This window comes from Amblyraja radiata, chromosome 17 (genome assembly GCF_010909765.2).
Source record: "Amblyraja radiata isolate CabotCenter1 chromosome 17, sAmbRad1.1.pri, whole genome shotgun sequence".
In the NCBI taxonomy this organism is placed as follows: domain Eukaryota; kingdom Metazoa; phylum Chordata; class Chondrichthyes; order Rajiformes; family Rajidae; genus Amblyraja; species Amblyraja radiata.
In genome coordinates, this window is record NC_045972.1 from 10286714 (window position 1) to 10314050 (window position 27337).

The window sequence follows — 27337 nt, forward strand, 5'->3', positions numbered from 1 at the left end:
CGCAGCCTACCTCCATCATCTTTCCAATCCCTTCTCTCCTTGGAGTGAGCTACCTGCCACATATCAGTATACTGGTGCTTCCATTCTAAATGTGTGGTTCTTTTTTCCACTGGCTTGCCAGCAATCTGATACAGTTGCTTTCAACAAATCATCCTTCAGTCTTGCCTTCATTTTTTGAAATGGAAAGGATGTTGTTCCACATACCCCCACCCCCACTCCTCATGTCTTCTTTAAATCCATGTTCCTCTTACCTTAAAGCTATGCCCTTGGGTTTTAGATTCCCATACACTGGGGAAAAAGACTTAACATTTACCTTAACTATGCCTCTCGTGATACTTCTCTATTTAAGGCAAATTTACAAAATGCATACAATTACAATCTAACATAAAACAGTGCTAGTAATATTCAGCAAGTTGGGTTACATCTCTAGAAAGCGTATCAGAATATTTCTGACCCTTGATCAGAACTATTTTTACAATTCTAATGATGAATCTTTAACCTGAAGTGTTAACCCTATCCTATCTGCTGTCAGACCGGCCCAGCATTTCTAGGACTATCTCGGGTATCATGAGAATATGTCCTCTGGTTAGGTGCTCGTGATCTCAAAATCCCATGATCATGAAATTCTTTGTCACATATGGCTGTGGAGGCCAAGTTAATGTATATTTTTAAGGTGGAGATTGACAGATTCATGATTCGTATGGGTGTCAGGGTTATTGGGCGAAGGCAAGAGAATGGGGTTGAGAGGGAAAGTTAGATCAGCCATGTTTAAATGGCAGAGGAGACTTGATGGGCCGAATGCCCTAATTCTGCTCCTGGAACTTATGAACTCATTAAACTGGTGGGTTACTTGGGACTGAATGCTAAAGAAATGTCTTAACCCAAAAGTGGTGAATCTTGAGAAGTTTTCACTCAAAAGGGTGTTGAGTCAAAGTCATTGATTGTAATCCAAGCAGAGATCCATAATATCTTGGGTAGACACAAAATGCTGTAGTAACTCAGCGGGACAGGCAGCATCTCTGGAGAGAAGGAATGGGAGGCGTTTCGGGGCGAGACCTTTCTTCAGATTCATCTTGTTATGAGCAGAATCCAGTGTTTGAAGAAGGTGTAGGAAACTGGTGTTGAAGTAAAGATCATCTATCTTATTTAAAGTTGACACAGGCTTAATTAAACTAATACCCGACTGCTGTTCCTATTTCTTATGTACATACAAATGTTCACATAATGACTCTCAGTGAAGAATATTTGAAAAGAAGCCCAGATTCATGAATGTAGGTTCCATCTTTGTTCATCACTACCAAGCAGGAGTGAAACCAGAGATGGACACACAATGCTGGAGTAATTCAGCAAGTCCAGCAACAAATGGATAAGTGACATTTTGGGTCAGGACACTTCTTCAGACTTTTAGGAGTGAAACTAGTATAGGATGTGGGTTGCAAACATGAAGATATAAAGATTGACACCAAGACAAAGAAGCTTTTTTAACCAATACTTTCATTATCGTTTGGAACTAAGCAAAATATATACCCTTTAATAATGTATTTGAATCTTTAATAGTAAACATTTACCCACCTCTGAACCAATATATCAGAGAGAGAATTTGTTAAAATAAAATTGGGGAAATCAGAAAACCATGCAACATTGATTAATTACATCTCTAACCTAAATTCAGAAAAATTATAATCTTGTCCCTGTCATGCTGAACAAGTTGTGCTGTAGTTAGCAAAGTATTGAAGTGGGAGAGACAATGTTTCACTTCTAGAGATCAGCATTAGACTGCCCATGTTTGTACTTTAAAATGATCCTTAAATTCTTATATTTTATGATAAATAAAAAAGGAAAATCGCCGGCGAGCCAAAGAGGAATTGTCGTCCATGGAGGAAGAAATGGTCATGGCGCAGGAACAGCTTCGGGCACGGAAGGAAGAACAGGAAAAAAAGAGTATTTTGAATAGTGTGAGGTATGGATCATTTAGTATTTTCCCCTAAAGTATTCTGTTGATGTTGCTTAATAGTTTTGTTATCAGTTTTTAAAATATTGAATATGACCCATAAGCTTAAAAGAGCAAGCTATCAATGGACACTTCATTATTGCCTCAATTACAAATGAATTTGCCTATTAATGACTTGACAGCTTTGCCATTAGTTTGCACACATCATTTTCCCCATGATCTGTTTATCAATTCAACAACATTTGGTATTTAAAATAATCTTAACAGGCAATCAAAATGTGTTCAATGGTTTCATTTTCAAATAGAGAATTGGGAATCAGATGTGAAATCTTTAAGATTTAAAAAATATATATGTTCATACAGATATGTCAGTTCGGGTAATCCCCTTCCACTCTAAATTTTAACATAAAATTGCTGTGTAACTTTGTTAAAATGTTCAGAATAGCTTGGGAAGATAAATAGCTGATTGAGTATTTATATGCAGGCTTCAGAATTTGAACTGAAAATTCTCAGACAATGAAGATTTGCAGTAGATCTTTTTGCATTGATGTCGAGTACAATGCAGCTTCTTTGATTTTTGATTTTTTCCCTTTGATTTGATTGTTTTGATTTGAAAACATTTTTCTGATCTGTTGCTATCTTTTCCATGTGCAATCTCCAGAGGGCGCCACAGTTTCATTGCTATGTATCTAATTTTCAGAATCCCTTGCAATTGTTGGGATAATCTTTATGGAACACATTTTTGTATTTGTGCTGAAAAATAAAACGATTGAATGTGCCTCTAAATACAAGGTATATTTAAAAACGGTGATTTAAATAGGTTCTTTAATATTTAAAACATTTTTCAAAGTACTTTGTAAAGGTAGGCATTTGCGTGCAGATGTCATTGTACCTATTTGGTACAGAACAGGATCCCTAAAAATTATGTGTGATTTGACTTTCTGTTGGAGATATTTTTGTGGAATATGTAGAGTATTGGCTTTAACGTTGGGAGAAAATATTTTAAGTAGATTTCATTGGACCTTTCATTTGAATATTCAGGACTTAAGTTTAACATCACTGTAGGATTGCAACTCTCTCTTTGTATTGCAGTTTATAAAGGTAACTAGAAATTTGATGAGGATCTCCATACTGGATATCCTTGATGCAATATTTCACTTTCAACTAACCAGCATTTTTTAAACTTTTTGCAATTATAAATAGAATGGTCACCCTGAAGCATGAAACATGTTTTAATGACCTGTTAACTCTAGATTTCTATATGTAGATTTATGTTTGCAATTCTGAGCTGATTTTCTTTGAATATTTTACTTTGATGTTACCATCGGTCTATTCGTATGGAAAAGTCCAAAAACAGTGGATAAATGTGAGGTTATCCACTTTGGAGGCAAGAAGGGTGTCGGGTTCGGAAAAAGGGAAGTACAACGAGACCTGGATGTCCTAGTACAACAGTCACTGAAAGTAAGCATACAGGTGCAACAGGCAGTGAAGAAAGCTAAGTTGGTCTTCATAATGAGAGGAGTTGAGTATAGGAGCAAAGGTGACCACACCTGGAGTATTGTGTGCTGTTTTGGTCTCCTAATTTGAAGAAGGACATTCTTGCTTTGAGGGAGTGCATTGTAGGTTCACGAGGTTAATTCCCAGGATGGCAGGACTGTCATATGATGGAATAATGGAGCGACTGGGCTTGTATTCACTGGAATTTAGAAGGGTGAGAGGCAGAGCTGCCAAGTAATACGGATGATTGTTTTTGTGGGCGTTGGTCTGCCGCAGTGCTTGGGTCTCTCTGTCTCTCGTTCTTTCTCGCCCTCACTCTCCCTCCCTCTCTCCCCTCTCTCTCCCCTCCATCCCTCGCTCTCTCTCCCTCCCTCGCTGTCTCTCTCTGTCTTTCGCTCTCCCTCCCTCCCTCTATGGCGTGCTCTCTCTCCCGCTCCCCATCTCGTCTCTCTCGCTCTCGCTCCCTCTCTCGCCTCGGCATTCCCGGGATCATTTGGCGTTTTGCGGGGATGGCAGCATCTGCGGTTCCTTCCTGTTGGGGGGGGGGGGGGGGGGAGCCCGGGGCGGCTCCTGGTCCTTTCCCTCCGCGGGTGCCGCCTGGTCCGCTGAGTTCCACCAGCACTCTGTGTTTTTTGTTTGGCTCTGGAGTTGAAGGTGGACACGGGGGGGCTGGGGTGGCTCAGCGGGACGGGCGGCGACTCTGGGGAGAGGGAGTGGGTGGCGTTTTGGGTCGAGACCCTTCTTCAGACAATCACAAGTACTCTCACCGACGAGAGTTCATTTCAGTCTGAAGAAGGATCTCGACCCGAAACGTCACCCATTCCTTCTCTCCAGAAATGCTGCCTATCCTGCTAAGTTACTCCAGCTTTGTCTATCTTCAATTTCAGTTAAATTAAAAAAAACAGAGTGCTGGAGGAACTCTGCGGGCTAGGCGGCATCTGTGGTGGGAATGGATTAGGAGTTGTTTTGGGCCAGGGTTCTTCTCAATAGGAAGATTTAAATCGGAATTCGGATTTTTTTTTTTTTCCTGTTTGTCAATTTTATTGTGCCCGATTATTTGGTGGCCAATCAACCGCTGTCTCTAAGGGGGTTGCGTCCAATCACCGACTACCTTCCCTTAAAATTCCTGTCCAATCAGCCGCTGCCTCCAATCACATAATGCGCTGGTCACTCGGCGGCCAATCAAACGCAGTCTCCGAAGGGCGTTGTGACCAATCACCGACCAGCTTCCCTTACTGAAGCAGACGATGGCTGCAGCCAACACAGAGAGAGAGAGAGAGGCAGAGAGATGCAAGAAAGCAGCTATGACATATAATACACAATAAACTGTATTGCAAATACACAATAAACAAGTTATGCATGCTTGTACATGGGTAAAACCGCACATTAAAAATAAAATTTCAGCAAAATGGTACCGGGTAAAAATACTGATTTCCTCAGCAAAATACTGGTTTTCAGGTACTAGAATACTGAAATGCTCTGACAAAACTTGGCAGCTCTGGAGAGAGGATCTTATAGAAACATAAAATTATTAAGGGATTGAACGCGCTAGATGAGGGAAACATGTTCCCGATGTTGTGGGAGTCCAGAACTAGGGGCCACTGTTTAAGAGTAAGGGGTAGGCTATTTAGAACTGAGAAGAGAAAAAACTTTTACACCCAGAGAGTTGTGAATTTGTGGAATTCTCTGCCTCAGAAGGCAGTGGAGGCCGATTCACTGGATGCATGCCTGAAATCTAGTATAGTGAATGCTGCAATAACATTCCTTTCAACTGAAAATAGTCTCGAGCTCCCGGTCCAGGTGATAGTGTGGCACACCTCATGTTCCGCTTGTAGCTTATCACCCAACGATACACCCACCCTGGTGCACACTCATTTCTCCCGTCCCCTTTCCCATCCCCTCCTATCTCTTCCTCCTATATCTCCCCCTCTGGCTCTACATTTCACACCCCTTTTCTCCTTATCTGATGCCCTTTAATCTCCTTTTCACCTCCTGCCTTTGTCCACCCATCTGCCAATCAAACCCACCTCACCTGCATCCAACAATCACTTGCCAGACTTTGCCCTGCCCACACCTCTTTTCCATCTTCCTCTCCCTACTACAACCAAACTGAAGGAGGATTCAGACATGAAATATTGCCAATTCATGCCCTCCCGAGATGTTGCCTGATATGCTGAGTTACTCGAGCACTTTTATTTTTAAAGCTATTTTTACTTATTTTCCATTAGTTTAATATTTTTCATGATATTGATAACTATATGTTTTAAGTTTTAATTAGTTCATTTTCACCTATTTTTCAAAATGTTTGTGAATATCATGGATAGTTAAAAACAAATGTTACAATGTACTCAACAGCTTTGATAGAAGCTAAGTGTTGTCCCCAGCTTGGCCTCTGTCTGACCGACACAGCCATTTTGGATGTGTACCTGTGTGACTGTATGGCCTGGTCATTACCATCCAATGTTACGGCATAGTGGGTAGCCAGAATGGGGCTCTTCCTTTGACTCAGTTCAGTGTAGGGTCAAGAACCACAAGCAATAATCTTGCTTGGCAGACCAGGATCCACTTCAATATACTATTTATGGCACTACTCTACCAAGCTGATGTACCCTAATGCAAATAAGTGAATTGGCAATGGCAAAGGTAGCTTCTAGCAGAGGTATGGATGAGATTGCATTTAAATTGTTATTCTAACTTAAATGTGAGTTGAACTGTCACATCAAGGGATGGAAAACAAAAAAATGGAAATGGGGAAAAAGAGAAATGGAAGATGGTGAATGTCCATGTTTTAAAGGAGTTTTAAAAAACTGTAATACTTGTGAAAGCAAGGATTATAGTAGGAGAGTTTCCAATTTTTAAAATCTCCTTCTCTGACCACTTCCAATTAAAGATTTCAAATTCATGCCAGTGATGATTCATAATTTATTTTTATAAAAATCAATTAGAAAATTTGAAAGTTTAATTTAATCATTTTGGATAACTTGATAGAAATGTACAAAATGACATTTCAATGGGAAATTTATTTCACGTGTTTTTTTACTACTTAACATACTTCAATAATAAAACAGAATATGCTGGAATTAGCAGTCAGGCAGCATCTATGAAAGGAAAAACAGAGTTAGGATTTACAAAACAATCAAAGTAGAAAAGTACTAGAACTATAAAAGTAACTAGTTGGTTTAAAGTTGTAGAGATGGTGGAGGAAAGATGGTTGTGACTAAGGAAATATCTCTGGAAAAAAACAAACAAATTCAGAGTTCAGTAAAGATTGCAGTTAGCGAGTGAGAACATAAAAGATCAAAAATGTTATGAAATGTAGTACAATCAGACGTGTCTGGCAGGCCAACCTGTACTAATGAAGAGTGTAAATCTGTGCCAACATGACAATACAGGTACAGAGAAAGTGAGTTAGCTGTAGAACTGGGTACAGTCCAGGAGGAGCAAAGGGTCCAGACAGAAGACAAGGTGTCTTTTCTCAAATTTCTGTTGGATCTTGTTTCAATAATTCAGAACGGGAGTCTGATGGAGAATTAAAGTGGCAGGCATCAGGAAGCTCAGGGTCGCTCCACAGGCTGTGTGCAGGTACTCGGCAAAGCGGTCATATAATCTGTTTGTTTTCTCAAGTTGAGGAAACCACATTGTGAATACTAAATGCAGTGCACTGGATTGGAAGAAGTGCAGGTGAATCGCCTCTTCATCTGGAAGGATTGTTTGGGTTGACTGGATTGTTTCCTTTACAGTTTATCTCCATGACAACAGTGGCCTGGTTTTATCAGAGATAGTTCCTTTGTCCGCTCTACAACTTAAAACCAACTTATTTTTTTCCCTAGTTATAGAAATTTTCAACCTAAATGTTTCGCTTTAAATCAATGATGCCAATTTGCTGTGTTTTCTCTGCATTGTCTGTTATCCCCATCGTTTGCAGCTGTTTTTAATTATCAAGAATAATATTTACTTCCATAAAGAAAATGAGGAACATAATAAGAGTGGTATCCTAAATGCTGCTCTTCTTTCGGCAGTCATGGGCTAGGAATTCACAAGAATCAGTGAGGATGTTACTTTTTAACGAGGCGTTGAGCACGTCCTTGAGTTTTTTTCCATCTGATAATTTTAATAAGGTGCTGAGCAGGCAGACATTTTTCCCTGACAGGTTGTTACTGTAGATTAGGTCTACGTGCATTCCACAACTTAAATGGTAACGGTAGAACTTTCAAACAGCTTTCTCTTTACTTGGAAGTGTCTGGAATGGAGAGACTAAAACCGAAAAATGAATGAAATATATTCGTCAAAGTAAGATGGTCTACTTTCAAAAACCTTCTGCAAATAACTGAAATCGTATAACTATTAAAAGTCTGATAGTGTGCATGCGTGCGTGCGTGGAGATTTCCACATATTGGTGTAAAGTTTTATGCCGTTAAGTCAAAAATCATCGTACTTCAACATTTCGAGCTTTATTTCTTGAGTTACTTATGAAAATGTTAAACAATTACAATACAGGTACAGAGAAAGTAAGTTAGCTGTAGAATTGGATACAGTCCAAGAGGAGCAAAGGGTCCCCATTTGTATGAATTTAAAACTAGGGAAGGAAATTAAACTGTCCCTTTTGTTTGGGTATATTGTAATACACCTTTTTGAAGGACTGAACATAGAATAGTTAATTATTCTCAGAGTGTTTACTGCTGTTTTAGATGCATCCACTAAAATCATGCGAGTAGTCTGGAATGTGCTCTGGGGGGGGGTCGGAGGAGAGGCACATAATCCTGTTCAGTACTTTGCTCAAACATAGCATATAGAATGAATAAGTCTGTGTTTTACTGATTAGTGATGAACTAGGAAGATAATTAAAAATATAGAGAATTAGGATAAACTCCAAATCTAATATATTGAATTTTGTTGGTGTTTGAAAAAATCCATGCAGTCGAAAGTAAAGTTGCAATGAGCAACTTATTGGTTTATCATGCAGCATTTTATTTAAAAAATGTGCAAGGAGACAATCACTTTCTCTTTCACATAATTGCAGTACATTATTTTCATGTAAGAGATGATCTTTCACCGAAATGTCATAAATAAGATTTTCTATTTATTTTGTTGGAGTGAATTATACTTTCAGTTTTGGTACATCCTTTTAATAACTCTAGTATGCAGTACATGACTTGCCACTCATTAAATGATGTGTGCATAAATACATTTTTCTCTTCATGTCTGAATAAATATCCATCAGGATTATATTGAACTTGCCATTTATTCAGAAAACACTGCAAATAGTTTGTTATATTTTTGGGCCCATAGCACAATTTTCTATTGGCAGAGAAACATTGCTATTGACTCGCCTATCTTTTTACTCTCATTTCTGGTCGAGAAGTACCACATCTTCTGCCGTGTAACGATACATCTGCTGTACTGAGATTTTATTTTGTGAACTTAACATATTACTAACCAAATTGAGGTCGTATGACCCTTTCGTGTGACCCTTAATCTGTGCAGAATTTGTGCCTGAATTCAGCACAACAGCCTTTCATTTTTTTTGACAAGAGTGGCTTCCATTGATATGGAATTAAATTACATTTTTAACAAGCATTGAATCGAGACTTAAGTGACATTAATCTATCATTAATTTTCCTTTGTGCTTGAAGCATAAAGTTAGTTTTGCACATTATGCCTTTATTAGGTAATGTGTGTGTGCTGGTTGTGACCTTAATATAAGCAACTAAATATGTGGATTTGTATGATATTTTTGATTAAAAAGACAGATCAATACTAGGAATTCGCTGTGCAGACTAATTAATCAAATAATTTAACTATTTTTAGAACTATCTTGAGCAAAAATATTTCAGACCTTTCAGTACTGACAGTAGTGTTGATTGGAATTTCTTCATTTGGAAGATTATAATTAAAAATGTATGTCTTCAGTTGTTTCCCAATGATGCCACATTCTAATGCAAATAATGTAATTGTCAGATGAGCAGATTCCATTTCCACCATGCAATACGGCAATCGTCTGATTAGTTTAAATTATGCAGTCATTAATATGAATATAACAAAGAAAATAATTATTTAATTGTTGCTGAGTATCAGCACAGTCAAAATTTACATTGTAAAGGCATTTTATAAATTTCAAAAAAACTCTGAATCAAACTGAATATACTTGTATAAACTAATATCTCTTTGGATTTTCTGGTCTTGTTGCCGATGTTGCCAAAAAATAATTGCTATAGGTTTTCCAGTAGATGTATGAATAACTTGTTGTATTTACTATAACATTGTCCTATCATTAGAATCCAACTGAATTTTTTTTGTTGTGACTTAAGACTTAAATGAAATGTGTTAGTACAGTGGAAGTAACCTTTCAATGGGCTTCGGTGCAAAATTGCTTTCACAATTCTTACAAAAATCATGACTATTATCCGATTGTAGGATTACGAATCCCCACATCCTTGAGAGGGAAGAGAAAAACTATTCTTCATGTGGATTTCAGCAATGTAGTATAGTATGCGTGAAGTACATGGGTAATTACTTTTTTTAATGGATTCCTTATTTGCCCAGGCATAGAAATCATCTTTTTTCCACCCTCCTCTTAAACTACCATCACCATCCTGTTATCACAATGGACTTGCATTTTTGTAGTTCTTAGCAATAGTCTTATTGAGAAGAACTGGCAGTTAAATCAATATTTACAAATTCAAAATTGATTGTTGTCTTGTACGTTTCACTATCTTAATGGTTGGTTCTTTCAAAATAACAGCTTAATGTTACACTTATATGGATTAACTGTGAGAGCGAGAGTGGTGTACCAGTGTAGGAAAGACTGAAGAAAATGTCTGAAGAAAATGCATTTAGTATCAAGAATATTATGAGACAAAGTTTGAAACTACTCAGGCATCCAAATTATATTATTTAAAATATCCAAATGATATAATTCACCTTGGTGCATGTACGGATACACAAACTGAGCTGGTTTACATTGATTATACGTGGGCCTCCTAGATTGTGTCTGTGCTAGCCATGCATTCAGTTTTTGCACCCCTACAGCTTCTAATGTATTGCTTGCGGTGCATGGTGTATGGTGCAGTGCAGGTTTGCAAGGTGCTGTGGGCTAGAAATTGTAATTGCCAAGTAGATCAAATAAATGAGTTGTGAACTATTAAAACTCAAGGGAAGTTGGAACAAAAGTGAAATTATGTCGATAAAACCAAAAGACTCAACACACCTCCGGAAATTCCCCTTTAAAATAGCCACAGAAAAATTCAAATATTTGGGAATTGAAATTACTAGAAACTACCATGATATGTTTAAAGCCAATTATAATCCCTTACTTAAGAAACTAAATAATTTGATTAAATTCTGGAAAACACTTCCGATGTCCCTAATAGGCAGAATAAACGCTATAAAAATGATCTTTTTACCACAAATCCTATACCTATTTCAATCAATACCTATATATCTCCCAAAAAAGTTTTTCAAAAAATTGGACTCAGACATTACAAATTTTATATGGGAATATAAATCCCATAGAATACAAAGAGCACACCTTAATAAACGAAAAGAGTTGGGGGGTCTAGCGCTCCCTAATTTTATGTATTATAATTGGGCAGTAAATATTAAAAATATGATTCACCTGCTGGACAATTCTGCCCAGCAGGTGGACTGGATTGTAATGGAAAGAGAGGACTGCTCTCCGTGTAATATAGGAGCAACTCTCCTCTCACCAATACATTTGAATAACAAAAATTATAATAAAAATCCAATTATACATAGCACAATTAGAACATGGAAACAAATAAAACAGAATCTAAAATTAAGAAACCTATCTCTTTTAATACCAATAGTTAATAATCCATCGTTTAAACCATCAATTATAGACAAATCATTTATACAATGGGAAAGAATGGGAATCAAAACGCTCGAAGATCTGTATGAATTGGGAAAATTATTATCATTTCAACAACGACAACTGAAATATAATTTGAAAAATAATCAATATTTTAAATATCTTCAAATTCGTGATTATCCGAAAAAATATACAAAAGACTCATAATATGCCTACCGACTTACTGGATGAAGCAATGAAGTCAAAGGCGGAATCAGCTAATCTAATATCGTACCTATATAACATCATCTTAAATATAGAAATACCCACAACTGATGGAATTAGAAGAGACTGGGAACAAGAATTAGCTATAAAAATTTCAAAAGAGAGCTGGGATAATCACTTACTACAGGTGCATAAATGTTCGATCAACGTACGACATACTCTCATCCAATTCAAAACATTACATAGACTATATTATTCAAAAACTAAAATAAATAAACTCTTCCCTAATGTCTCACCCATCTGTGATAAATGTATGTGTCAAGAAGCTACCATAGCGCATTCTTTTGTTTTTTGTACAAAAATCCCAAAATTCTGGTATGAAATATTTGATATCTTTACAAAATTAATCAAAATAAAACTGGTACCAAAACCAGAATGGATCATTTTTGGAATATCGGAAGGTAACCCTGAACTAAACGTGTTTCAGAAGAATTTACTCAATTACGGGCTAATAATGGGGAAAAAAGCTCATACTTAAATTCTGGAAAAATGCGCCCACACCAAAAATAAAAATGTGGATATCAAATATGTTTGAAACACTACATCTGGAAGAGATGAGATTCCTCTTAGCAGGCAAAGCAGACCAATTCCAAAAGACATGGTCTACGTTTTTGGAACTATTACAAGCATGAGGTGCAATAGTAATTTTAAAAATAAATAAATAAATAAACGGTGCCAGGATCTGGCAACGGGGGGGGGTAAAACAACAAAAACAGACTTAGTTGGTAGTACCCTTTCTGCGGAGTTTAATGTTATAATAGAGCGATTGTTTCTCCTTTCTTTTTCCTTCTTTTCTAGGGTCTACTTTCTTTCTTTACTTCCTTCTCTAACTTCTTTTCTAAGGGGCTTTCTTTTCTCAACACTCTCTTGCACCTTCACGACTCTTGCGCACTTTCCTTACTTCCTTTACTTCTATCTTTTTCTTAAAGCTCAAAAAATGAAGCGGTACAAAAAATGTATTAAGACATATGTGTTGTGTATTATTGTAACTTACCGTACTTCTAATTTAAAAAAATAAAATAAAACTCAAGGGAAGTTAGGCCCTGCCTCTTGCAGAAGGTCTTTTCACGGTTTCCAAATATCTTTGATAGTTGGATGTTAGAAAATGAATAAAAATACCTTTATTAAAAAACAAAAATTACAAATGATACATTTCTTTATCAGCACACAACATTTCTCTTTAATTAGGGATATGAATATGTACTGAAATAAATACATTTAAACCTTGCCTTTTTTAAATGAAGGGTGGCGTTCTGATTCAACTGGCATAAACCCAAGGGGACAAAAACCAATGTAACTGTTCCCTTGGCTCTGTAATTCATGGAACATGATAGCCACACCTCCAGTGTATTCCTGTTTTCTTCATTGCACTGCTAGGCTACAGAATATGTTGTCACTTGCTCAGCAGCGAGCCAGTGGCTTCACTACTCTGCTAAGCATCATAGCATTCCAGACTATTATTAAAGCCCTTATTCTGACTGTCAGAATAGAATCTTGTTCAGGCTATTTTTAAATTAAGAAATCAAAAGCACTCTTAATATTCAATTTTGTCTGTAATTTTAATTTACTATCGTTTTGCATTTAAAATAATCAGAACATAGAAATGCAGACTTGCGATTCCCAGCAAGGGTTGGCATAGCCATCTGTTTGCTTGCTGTACTTTCTTATAATTAGGCTCATGTTTTCATGTTTATTGCAATGAACAAAGCAATAGTATTGAAATACTTTAATAAAGCTGGAACTGAGATACATTGGTCTACCTGCCAGCCAGGAGCATTTGTGCCTTTTTCAGTTCTCTGCGTGATAGTTACTATACTGCTTCCTACCAAAACATCTGCCGTGTGAGATATCTTCTTGGGATAATATAGTGAAAATCTAATTGGGTAAAAATTTATAAAAAATAGATTTAGCTTTGAAGTAAATATATTAATCTTCTGATTCAGACATTCATTTTAAGCACATCTTTCTGCACATCGCAGTTATAACCCTTATGAAAAAGGATTATTCAAAATGTACATAAAATATAATTAATTATGCATGCAGAGTTAATGTTTGAAGTATGGTTTGACACAATTTAATGTAAATATTTTAAATATTCATCCCTATACAGTTGCTTTAACGTCAGCCTTTAAGAATAGTAATTATATTTTGTCATTGTTGAGACTAAGCTGTTGTTAATTTATTAACCAAAAAACATTAGGAATTTGTGAGGATTTTTCATGTAATATTGTGGCTGTCTAGTGTTGTCAGGCAGCCATCAGTAGTTGCACTTCTAAATATAACCGAGAGTGTTCGCAGCAGACTTTGATTTACGAAATTGAATAGAAACAATATCTAGCATGAAAATTGCTGGGGGATCTGTCTAGCTTTTTCCAGGAGAACATAATTGTTCTGGTGACTTTCATCTTAGTTTTGGTAGAGTCCTTTAATACAGTATCTCCTCCCCTCTTTTTCCCCTTCTCTCAAGTGAATGAAATAATAGCCTGCCATTTCTGGGAAAGAGAGATAGGAAAATATTCTCTGTTCCTATAGTCGTCCATTATTGAATATAAAACACTACCGTCCCTTTTTGAACAGTTCTTTGAAGAAGGTCACCAATAGGTGTCACTGATGCAATACCAAATTACGATGTATTAAAAATGTGCAATCAATGTATGCCTAATGTGTTTTGTGGATTTGCTGATAAATTTATACATTTATCAAAGATGTTCAGTTAACCAGATATCATGCAAATATGAGTACATCATTGATATTTTGTAATTTCACCTGTGTGCATGAAAGGAAGGATTATATTCCTTTAAAGCTATCAGTGCTGCTAAAATGGAATATTGAGCAAAATGCATTACAGAATACTGTGCAAGTGATGACAATGTGATTTTTAATCATTGTAAATTGTCAGGCAAATTATTCTAATTCAACTGTTAATAAGTCAACAGTATGGAAATAGATAAGAAATCTGTTCTAGATTTCCACTCTTCCTTCACTTAGGAGTAATTCAGACAATATTGAATTGGCTGATAATTTGAAAGATATCCAGGGCTTTCTTGTTCAAGGTATTTTAAAAAGGAGATGGTACTGCAAGGTTAGATGTTGTTCCTTTTATGAATGGTAACTGGTTTTTAACTTGGGAACAAAATAAAGCTTTCTTTCTGGTGATATATTTTTCATGGAGTTTAATTTTTATTTGGCTCTATTTAGACTGTATTCTTGTTTTTTTATGTTTCCTGTTTTATTCTCTCTTTATTCAATATTCAGTAATCAGTTTATGGGAATAAATGAATGTTGCCAGTGATCATATGCATTAAATATGCACCTTGCTATCACAGACAGTGTATATCCTGCTTGATTATTCGTCTGAAGAAGGGTGTCGACCCAAAACGTCACCCATTCCTTCTCTCCAGAGATGCTGCCTGCCCCGCTGAGTTATTCCAGCATTTTGTGTCTATCTTTGATTTTACACCCTTGTGAATATTAATAGAAATAATAATCAAACCTAAAGTTTATTGAAACTATAACTTGGTGAGTTTGAGTTTAATTTACTGTTACGTGTACCAAGATACAGTGAAAAGCTTTTGTTGTGTGCTAACCAGTCAGCGGAAAGACAATACATGATTCCTATCGAACCATTCGCAGTTAGCAGATGCATGATAAAGGAAATAATGTGAATTGCTTTTAGTGCAAGATATAGCCAGTAAAGTCCAATCAAATATCGTCCAAATATCTACCTGATGAGGTAGATATTAGTTGAGGACTACTCTCTAGTTGTGATAGGATGGTTCAGTTGCCAGATAACAGCTGGGAAGAAACTGTCCCTGAATCTGGAGGTGTTCAAGAAGGAACTGTTGATGCTGGAAAATCGAAGGTACACAAAAATGCTGGAGAAACTCAGCGGGTGCAGCAGCATCTATGGAGCGAAGGAAATGGGTAACGTTTCGGGCCGAAACCCATCTGGAGGTGTGTCTTTTGCCTTTTGCCCAATGGGAAAGGGGAGAAGAGGGAGTGGCCAAGGTGTTACTAATCTTTGATTATGCTGCTGGCCTTGCCCAGACAGCATGAGATATAAATGGAATTATAAATGGAAAGGAGGTCGATTTGTGTGATGGTCTGGGCTGCGTCTACAATTCTCTGCAATTTCTTGCGGTCTTGGATGGAGCTGTTCCCAAACCGTGCTGTGATGCACCCCGATAAAATGCTCTCTGCGGCACTTCTGTAGATGTTGATGAGTGATCTTGGAGACATGCTGAACTTCCTAATTGGTGTTAGTATTTACTGAATTATTGCTGAATATTATGCTGAACTGCAGCTCTTGACAAATAACAGTTTAATTCCTAAATGTAATTTGAAGGTACAATTGTGGAGTTTATTTTTAATTAATTTCCACAATATATTCTCATTCCCTTTATTTAATCACAGAAAAGGTGAAATGCTTCCTTATTTGTATGCAACAGCCAATTCTCGTCACTACACCCTGGATTTACGTACTGGCCCAAAGTTTGCCAAACACCAGCTGAAGCTGTCTCTTTCCAGGAAACATTGAAACATAGAAACATAGAAAATAGGTGCAGGAGTAGGCCATTCGGCCCTTCGAGCCTGCACCGCCATTCAATATGATCATGGCTGATCATTCAACTCAGTATCCTAGCCTTCTCTCCATACCCCCTGATCCCTTTAGCCACAAGGGCCACATCTAACTCCCTCTTAAATATAGCCAATGTACTGGCCTCAACTACCTTCTGTGGCAGAGAATTCCACAGATTCACCACTCTCTGTGTAAAAAATGATTTTCTCATCTTGGTCCTAAAAGACTTCCCCCTTATTCTTAAAATGTGACCCCTTGTTCTGGACTTCCCCAACATCGGGAATAATCTTCCTGCATCTAGCCTGTCCAACCCATTAAGAATTTTGTAAGTTTCTATAAGATCCCCCCTCAATCTTCTAAATTCTAGCGAGTACAAGCCGAGTCTATCCAGTCTTTCTTCATATGAAAGTCCTGACATCCCAGGAATCAGTCTGGTGAACCTTCTCTGTACTCCCTCTATGGCAAGAACTTGAGGTGGAACTTTACTGGCTAATAAAGCTGTAATGGTTCTTAAATGTTTCTGAATCTGAATTATTATTGACGGAATATTTCTGACTTCCAGTATGTTATGATTGAAAGAAAATTGACTAATGACACAAATAATTTAAAAGATTTAACAAAAATTTAAAAACCTCTTTCCTCCTCTGCAACCCTGCCTTCACTGTTGAAATTATTGCATCCATGGATCCTGATCCAAATCTAACGTGGGCAAGCTCCAATAACTGATTTCACCTGCTTAAATACTGGAAATATTGAGGGACCATATCATTCCGTATCTTTGAGGCTTCTGCCATGCAAAAGTTATGAATGGCAAAGGGTGGCGGATCTGTAGGGTGCACCTGGAAATTGGCATAAAAATCCAGAACATTTAATCTTTTTATTTTTATATTGTTGAACAAATGCAAGTAGGTGATTTGACTTCAGAAATGCTAATATCCACACCAAGAGTTCCGTTTCAAAATGTCTTGCACTTATCACTGACTTCCCTCAAATAATTTCAGGTCCTTTAGTACAGTTCTAAAAACAATGGCAGACCTAAGAGTATGCAAGCCAAGTGGCTACTTCATGTATGTTGGGTGGTGGGAATACTGCTTGTGAGCTAGTTCTCTTGTTCAATATGGGCTATTAAGGTAGAATGTATTGCTCGTGATAAGGAATGGAAATGCTGGGTATTTCTTTTTGCAACTTCAGCATTGTCTTTCTTTATCATAGGGCAGTTGACGTCAATTGTATTATTTTTATTACCGTTCTTCCTCATCATAGCTTAATTCCTCATCTGTTGTGTCTGGGATCGTTGTTTAGTTTAGTTTAGAGAAACAGCACTGAAACAGGCCCACCAGGTCAGCGTCGACCAGCAATCCCCGCACATTAACACTACCCTACACCCACAAGGGACAGTGTTTTTTACATTTACCAAGCCAATTACCCTACAAACCTGTACGTCTTTGGAATGTGGGAGGACACCGAAGATCTCGGAGAAAACCCACGCAGGTCAAGGGGAGAACGCACAAACTCCGTACAGACAGCACCCGTAATCGGGATCGAACCCGGGTCTCCGGCGCTGCATTCGCTGTAAGGCAGCAACTCTATCGCTGCGCCACCGTGGTTATTCTTACCAATTATGATGCTGCAGTCAATCGACCCAGTGAGCCATCAGAAAGCAAGCTATCTTTATAATTGGCAATATTCCATGTTAACACAACATTTTAATTTTTGTTAGTTTTGTTTTTGTTCCACCTCGTACCATAATTTGATATCTTAAATTCAACTGGGGAGGTCGGAAAAATACAGATGAACTGATGACATCAGCCAAAAAACACATCCAATGATGGTGTGTTCCATTCAATTTTGATTTTGTTACTGGCAGTGAAATATGCCATATAACTTGTTGAACAATCTATTTTCATGCCGAGACAGCAATTTACACCTATTATTTAAGTAAATGTGCTATCTGCAAGGGTCATGGAACTTTAGCAAAAATTAGATGCATTAGTCAAGATAAAATTGTATTTTGTTGTTATGGATTAGGTTCAATATTTGGTACAGTGCGGATCAAGCTTGGTTATGAAATGGTTGCTTTTATTTTTGTGTTATATTAAGTATTGAAATTGTAACCAATAAAGTGATTGAACATTGTGGTTTCTAAATAAAGCTATACCCAAACTCTTTATCAATCACACTGCATTAAAATTCCTGAATACTTCTCTCGGTAGGTATGTAGTGAAAAATCGTGAGCGTCTATAGGGTTGAATAAAATTCATAATAGCCTTCATTGTAAGAATATGACAGTCTGTGAATATAATTCTCTTCAGCCTTTGTTCACCTCTGTATACAATGTAGTATGTGTTTTTTTTTCTCTCTATCTAGGCTTATCTAACAGATAAGCTTTTCTTTAGAACTGTTGATTGAAGATTAAACGTTGTCCGTAGAGTTGGGGATAATACTCCTGCTCTAGTTTGAAATGCTTTTACGGGATCCTTTATCTACATCTGAGAGTGCAGATGGAACTACTGCTTAATATCTCATTCAAAAAATGACGCATCTGATGATTCGGCATTTCTTCAATACTAGATATATTCGTGTTCATCTCCTAGTGCAGCTTGAAACTAGAACCCCACATCATGAGGGATAAGAGCTATAATCTTAAATACGGTTCAAGTTCCAATTGGATGAGTTCACAAAAAATGTGATAGCGTATCACTTAATTGGCAATATAACTACAAATAACATACCCCGTTGCCTCTATGGGTAATTTACTTTGGCAGAATAAAGATTGCATTTCTTTGCATATGATGCATTCCTCCGCAGGTATGGGGATATTCATTTGTGATGTTGGAGGACTTCTAATGTCATTTGGGCTGCCATGTAATATATTTTTGATTTGCTTATGCTTATTGAATGTGTTAATGCCTAAACAAGAACAATAACTGGTTGTGGGTGTGAAGTTTATTTCAACCAGCTGAATATTCTTGTCTTTGGTATATAAAGTAAAATAATATCAAGTGTGCATGCCCAGCAATGAAATCTGGGCATGAAGATATCACAAACTAATTAATTTCAAAATGTCCTTACTGTGTGTATGATACAATGATACAATTTATTTATTGTCATTTGAACCTCATTGAGGTTCAAACAAAATTTGGTTTCTGCAGTCATAGCAACAAGTAGAAGAACCAAGACAACACAATTTACACAAACATCCATCACAGCGAATCTCCTCCTCGCTGTGATGGAAGGCAAAGTCTTAACTCTGCCCTGCACTCCCCATTGGTTCTTCTGTGAAACTGCAAAGCTTTTTAGCTCTATTTTTAAATGATAGGATTGCATTCCCACAGAAAAATGAGAAGGATAGAAAAATTGTGTATTTATTCATCCTGAATGGCGCTGTTGTACTTTATACCATGGCATGTTAAGGTGCAAGCTGTTAATGGACAAGTTCAGGCTTGACGTCAGGCTCTGGATTGATTTAGAGTGCAGTTGTTGTTTGTTGAGAGTGTTGCAGGTAAAAATATTGGAGAACTTAAAGTGGTTAGATGTTTCGAGGAAGGTCATGGCATGAAAAAAGGGCTCGATCAATTAAATGCTCTTTGTCATTATCTGGTGAGCATAGAAAATGTAAAGGATAACCTTGGAGAGTTGAACTGAATTTCTCATCGGAGATTGTCAACTATGATATAAATCACATAAAGAAGCATAAGAAATGAAATTTAAAATCTTAGATTGGACAATATGACAGTTGAAGCAAATTAACTGCTAATACTAGAAATCTAAGCTGAAAGCACTAAGTACTCTGCAGGTCAAGCAGCATCCGTGAAGAAATAAACCGAGTTAATGGTTCAGGTCATCTCCCTTTCTTCTGATCTGAATTCTCGGTTCAGGTGATAGATCATAAATTCCCTACTGTTCTGAGCAGCAGAATATTTAAAATATTTCCTATGTTTTATTGTTTTACTACCAAGATCCATGGAAATAATTAATATCTCCATTTGATTTACATTACATCCCACAAATTGTATGTGCTGATGGTTAAAAGCATCTTTAATACAGAAGTGGAGGAAAAAAGAGGGGATTGGTTGTACACAACATTAATGTGTACCTTGATGCTAGTGCAAAACAAACATTTGGATTGTGATGCAGTCTACTTTTTCAATTATTTGTACAATGCCTATAAATACATTTTTACTAACGTGCAATATATAAAAATCTTGTCGGCATGCATATCCCATGTTAGCTATTTCATAATAAATTCCTATGTCCACATTGTTAATGGAAACTGGCTGTGTAAACTGCTTTGTTGTAATTACAATCTTCCAATGATACAGCTGGAACACCTCAATTTAGCATTTTGAGTCTGCAACCTGCACTCCACAGAAACTCCTTTTGAGATCATGCTTGTATTAGGAGTTTGCATTAGCTGTAACAGAGAGAAGATATCCATTGTCCATTAGCTGTAATAAAATCCTAAACCTTTTTATGTGGAAACAAGTTTATGATTATACAATAGTGCATTAAGAAAATCTTAGTAGTTTTTCTTTTTATCCTTTCATCAGTAAAACAATTTGGCGGTTGAGATTGTCTGGCTGAACAATTTTTTTGATTGATTGAACGATACAGCTAGCCTTTTACTTATTGCCTGCTTCTCATATTTGAATTGAGAAGGAAAATAAAAAAATCAGCTGCAGACACTTGATAGACAAGATAATTTAATATAGATGAAAAGAACAGCCTGATTTGTGTTTTGCACAGGAACTGCAAGCTGGAAAAGAAAATTGCTTAGTGCCGCTATTCATGTAAATAGCTTATTATTATAAACCTTTGAACCCAGCAATTGAAGGTGATTTGCCTTGTCTAATTTATACTTTTTACCTACCTTTCTGTTTAATTTGAAATGAAGAAATATTCCTTATGATTTTGTCATTGTTTTATAGGTCGGTCAAGATCTATACACCTGGGCGGAGGGAACCAGGAACACCAGTGACACCACGCCATACGCCAGCACGCTTTGGACTGTGACTGTTTTTTAACTTTTGTAGAAAAGCTGTTCAAATATTCATGTCCTTAAATTTATATTTGTATATTATAAGTGAGAGATAAAACTAATCTACATTTTTCTATTTCTTTAGCAAAACAGGTTGTGGTGTGGTGTGTGGGTTTTTCAATTTGTCACAGTAAAATGCTGGTGATGAATACATTCATCATCACCATGGAATGCATTCAAGTAGGTGTGGCAGCAGCCTTTTTGCAGTCATCATGAGGTTTGACATTGATCAGTTGAACTGTGCCCAGAGCAAAGGGTCAACTAACTTCTTTGCAATGTATACAAGTAACATGTGCATTCCAATGAATATTTTAATTATTATTTTTTATGCTAGAATTGTTTCATTGTTCAAATGTCACACTTTTTCACTTTGCGAAGACTTGCATTTTTTTTTCAATGAATCTTTGAGCCTTTATTTCCATTTTATCGTGGATATCTGAAATGACACCACCATGAGGTATTGTAATAATCAAAACTATTAGCTTTCTTTAGTGGAATAAGTGAACAGGAGATTTCTAGCTGGATTATAGTTTAATGTATCTATCTACATGAGATCTTCTTAACCAACAACAAAGCTGTCTGCAAAGGAGAAGAAATGTGCTCCCTTTGACACTAAGAATCAACTAAAATAATTAATCACAAGGGAAAATACTGGTCCAAACTTGCATCTGAGTGTAGAGAAGAGCTGGTATTTTGCACATTTATGTAGTTGAAACATATTGCATAGGTAGCAAGATCTGTTAGATATGCCATATTCTATTGTTTATTAAACAAGCTTTGTTTGATTAGCAAAAATTAACTTGCATTCCAATTTATCTCCTTGTATGCTCTTAAGTTGGTCAAATCCAATAGTGTCATTGTTTTGTGAAAATTTATTTGAATGTAGTTCTGTGAGAAGGATGTTCGTACTTGATTTATTAACAAAATGAAGTTGGCTTTCAACTTGTAACTTGGAGAATTAAAAAAAAACACAAAAAAGACTGAAAACACTCGGCAGGGCAGGTAGCATCCCTGTGGATAGACACTTAGGTTACGTATCAGATCATAGAATTTTGATTCAAAAAGGGATTCCCAAAGAGATAAAAATGTGTTTTGGAAAAAGGTGGGAGGAAAAGACGAAATGGAAAATCGTTGAATTTAAAGCTGGACAAATGAAGTAACAATAGGAGTAACAGGACAAAGAAGCAAAAGCAGAAAGCGTTTCTTTCATTAGCTGTTGCCTGTCTGTTGAGTGTTTTTCACATTTTTGGTTTTATTTCAAATTTCCTGCACCCGCTATATTTTGCAGATGGAAACGAGAATTTATATATCTAATTATGAAGTCCCAAATGATCAATTTTTCTGGTGAATTCTTCTGACACCGGTATCTAAAATGTTTGCGATTTAAAAAGAACACGCAGCTAAATTCTTGGAAACTGTTGTTAGTTGTAACTTTTAAAACTTGAAGCTCCATGCAGTAGAATAAGGATGCACAAAGACTCCAGACTTATTCTTCTAATTATTCTTCTCAAAACATTTTATTAACAAGGTTATTTCTTTGAACACTTCTTCACAGATGTGAGATCTAAATCCCAACGTTAATCTGAGAGAAAATGTAATTTCCTTCATCTTTTTCCAACTAATTTTTATTCTTTTGCCGAGGTCCCTTTATCCTTTAACAATTCGTCTTGCCCTACTCGAATTTTCAACATAGTTTTAGTTATGTGAACACCTTGTGATTTTGCTGTGTGTGGTCTTTTACAGTCAGAATCCCCTCAGTACATTTTTGTACTGGATTGGAGTCCTATCGGGTATAGCAGAGGTTCTGAGAAATTATTTTTGACCATAATTGTCCACAGAATCTATTGATATTCCATCTCAGTAAACTTCCACATATGCATAGATGTTACTGGCTTCATCTTTTTTTGAATTTTACAGACATCAAGAATTAATGAAGGCCACTACTTATTTTGTCAAGTGGTACGTTGGTTCATGTAGCTGCCTTGTAGCTCCAGAGACCCAGGTTTGATCATGATCTTCTTGGGTGCTGTCTGTAAGGATTTTGCACTTTTTTTTCTCCCTTGTGACTGCACAGGGTTCTCCTGGATCCTTTGGTTTCCTTCCACATTTAAAGATATGCTGCTTGGTGGGTTAATTAACGCTAGTGTACATTGGTAGCAGGAGAATTAGAGATGGGGTTTGGGGACAGGAGTTTCATGCAAGAGGAAAATTGGGATCAGTGTAAATGGGTTGGTATGGATGTTGTCGATCTAAAAGGCCTGTTTCTATGCTATATGGTTCTATTAACCAGTTGACCTATTTTTAATAAACCAAGAAAGAATCTAGATGAGGTGAAAAGCTGTGTGCAGTAGGGGAAACCAAAAATTGATGATTATTGTACAGGTTGGCCAACAGCAATAACAATTAACTGGTAAAATGGGCATAAATACAAGTCATGGAAAGCATTAACTGCAGCAAAGAAACTAAATGGGGAGCACCAATAGGCTGCCAGATTTTTGTACAAAAATGCTGATTTTTGCATTTGCTTGTCAGAAATGTTGTGCATTTGTGTGAAACAATTCTTCAATAAATGTAAAAATATTTTATTGTAAAATAAGTCCCAGATCTTGTATTCAAAAGCAGATTGTGAAAATGTGTGAGAATATTGATCCAATAAACGTGGAATTGTTTAATTGGAAACAAAAGTAAATGTATTGGACCTGGTATTAAATCAGAATTGTATCAACAAGTGACTTTTAACAAAATGGTTCACTGGTGACGTAGAACTGGGCATTGTTCTGAAAAGTGGAACATTCATGAACCAGCAGTCATAACAAATAAGTATTTAAGAATCTCTTTTGACTTTATTAATGGACCATTATTAATGAACTCTATTGCACCCATGTTTTCACTTCTCCATCCAATATTTTTAACTCTTCATCTGCAGTTCTGTCGTGTCCATAGTTTTTCCTTCAGATTCTCATTGCTATGTTTATCCTTTGCTGCACAGTTATGTTGTCAATCTAGGAGCACGAGGACTTGCTCCAGAGGTTTAGGCCAGTGTCTTGGGATTTATCAATATGAAAAAAGGATTGAGTACTTTACTGATGTCATAGAGTGATACAGTGTGGAAACAGACCCTTTGACCCAACTTGCCCACACCGGCCAACATGTCCCAGCTATACGAGTCCCACCTGCCCGTGTTTGGTCCATATCCCTCCAAACCTGTCCTATCCATGTGCCTGTCTAACTGTTTCTTAAACATTGGGATAGTCCCAGCCTCAACTACCTCCTCTGGCAGCTTGTTCCATGCACCTACCATTCTTTGTGTGAAAAAGTTACCCCTCAGATTCCTATTAAATCTTTCCCCCTTCACCTTAAACCTGTGTTCTCTGGTCTTCGATTCACCTACGGCAGAGACTGTGCATCTACCCGATCTACTCCTCTCATTAATTTATACATCATGCTGCATCTGAAAAAAGAAGGTTATAGAGGATTGGAGCATTTATTTGATAATATTGCAGGAAGTTAGTGCTTGTGTGCGGATTATTTGGATGGATTTGTCATAACTACCGGTAGGTTTTGTGGATTTGGAATAATTACCACACCCTATTTATTTTATTGATTTGCCTCTTGGCTTTTGAATACTGGATGGCATCAAAATGAAATAAAGCTTGGAGATGTTTTGCCTTCAGAAGCTAAGCCAAGATAGCGGGAGAAACGGAAAGGTAGCAAGATTTTTTATAGGTTCTGCAGTAGTAGAGCTTGGCACGAGTAGGATGCACTGTGAAGGGTTGAATTATTTGAAACAAAGGAGGTGGAGGTGTGGTTCACTATGTTTATAAAATATGACTTTAGAGTTGAATGGATAGGACCTTGCCATCCAACACTAGGTCTTAAAGGCATTTATTTTGCTGAGTTTTACTCCAAGTGTTAGACAGTTTGTGTCTCCCTTGGGAATGTAAATCTTGAATTTGCGAAGATTTCCAAATCTTACGTAACAATTGAACTCGTTGATGATCAGGTGCTTCCTAGCAATGACACTGGAATTTATGCCAGCTTGTACTTGGAGAAGCATTTACATGCCCACTCAATTAACAACAGCTTTTGGAGCTGCGTGGAAGAAAGTAAGAATAAGGTAAGTTACATTTTAAAATTGTGTTTGTGATAATGCTTTTCATTGTAAGATTTATAGATTATTTTTTTTAATTCATATGTTCACATTTACTAAGTTAAATATTTCACTTTGCATAGTTTTAGAATGTTTCTGGAGCTGGCAGTACAGCTTTGCCTTCATCAGTTTGTCACAGGTTCTTACTGAGTTTTTTTTGCAATTACACAGTGCAATGCCTCAGTGCCAGAGGGGTTTGACTTCAGCAATAAGCTTACCCAACCAACACAAGTAAAGTGAGTGTGAGGTACTGATGCATTTAAGACATAGGCCCAAGAGGTAACCTCAGTCACCACACCCTGAGCTTTATCATGTTTCCACATTATTATTAATTGGAAATGAGATTTGGAGTCAATACTACACAACGTACCGAGGAGTTCTGAAATCTGGAAAATTCCTTAAGAACACTTTCAGTTGGGGCTTGTTTGAGATGTTGTCCAAGATGTAATCTCCAAATATGCCACCACCAAAGTTTCTGCTGAACAAAGATATATTTTTTTCAGAAATTGACTGATGATGCTCAAATTAACAAAAAAAGAATCATTAAAACATTACAAATATTGCAAAACTCGATTACACATACTCGTGGGTGATACATTTTGGTACGCTTCATTGTCCCGGTGAGTGCAAATCACATGGTCAATTTATAGTCTCAATGAGTCGAAGATTGGCTATAGATCATTGGAAATCAAGCCTTGAAAAGAGAGCTGGAGTATTTAAGTAACTTCTCACATACCTCTGACCATCTGGCAGAGTTTACTATATTCAGTGCCAGAGACAGTCACTGGGCCGTTGTAATCCATTTACCAGTCAAAAGTTGGCACACAACACATAAATATCAGGTTTTCCAATCACAAGACACTCAATAGACAATAGGTGCAGGAGTAGGCCATTCGGCCCTTTGAGCCAGCACTGCCATTCAATGTGATCATGGCTAATCATCTATAATCAGTACCCCGTTCCTGCCTGTATCCCATATCCCCCGACTCCGCTATCTTCAAGAGCCCGATCTAGCTCTCTTTTGAAAGGATCCAGAGAACCGGCCTCCACCGCCCTCTGAGGCAGATAATTCCACACTCGCAACTTTCTGTGTGAAAAAGTATATCCTCATCTCCGTTCTAAATGGCTTACCCCTTATTCTTAAACTGTAGCCCATGGTCTTGAACTCCCCCAACATCGGGAACATGTTTCCTGCCTCTAGCGTGTCCAAACCCTTAATAGTCTTTTATGTTTCAATAAGATCCCCTCTCATCCTAAATTCCAGAATATACAAGCCCTGCCGCTCCATTCTCTCAGCATATGACTGTCCCGCCATCCCAGGAATTAACCATGTGATCCTACGTTGCACTCCCTCAATTGCAAGAATGTCCTTCCTCAAATTTGGAGACCAAAACTGCACACAATACTCCAGATGTGGTTTCACTAGAGCCCTGTACAACTGCAGAAGGACCTCTTTGCTCCTATACTCAACTCCTCTTGTTATGAAGGCCATTTGCTTTCTTCATTGCCTGCTGTACCTGCATGCTTACTTTCATTGACTGATGAACAAGGACCCCCAGATCCCGTTGTACTTCACCTTTTTCCACTTGACACCATTTAGATAATAATCTGCCTTCCTGTTTTTACTACCAAAGTGGATAACCTCACATTTATCCACATTAAACTGCATCTGCCATGCATCTGCCCACTCACCCAACCTGCCCAAGTCACCCTGCATTCTCATAGCATCCTCCTCACAGTTCACACAGCCACCCAGCTTTGTGTCATCTGCAAATTTGCTAATGTTACTGTAATCCCTTCATCTAAATCATTAATATATATATATAAAAAATAGCTGCGTTCCCTGCACCGAGCCTTGCGGTACCCCACTAGTCACTGCCTGCTGTTCTGAAAGGGACACGTTAATCCCTACTCTTTGTTTCCTGTCTGCCAACCAATTTTCTAACCATGTCAGTACTCTACCCCCCAATACCATGTGCCCTAATTTTGCTCACTAATCTATGTGGGACCTAAAATGCTTTCTGAAAGTC

General features: G+C 37.2%; 1 protein-coding gene across 1 annotated transcript in view; it reads left to right on the forward strand.

Moving 5' to 3' along the window:
* dhx38 (DEAH-box helicase 38) overlaps positions 1-23846 on the forward strand; it is a 96008-nt gene extending 72162 nt beyond the window's left edge. Inside the window, exons 26-27 of the mRNA XM_033035740.1 lie at positions 1839-1960; positions 21048-23846. Of these exons, the coding sequence (XP_032891631.1) occupies positions 1839-1960; positions 21048-21132 (207 nt within the window). The 3' untranslated portion in view covers positions 21133-23846. The remainder of the gene's footprint in view (positions 1-1838; positions 1961-21047) is intronic.
* The last annotated feature ends 3491 nt before the right edge of the window (positions 23847-27337 follow it).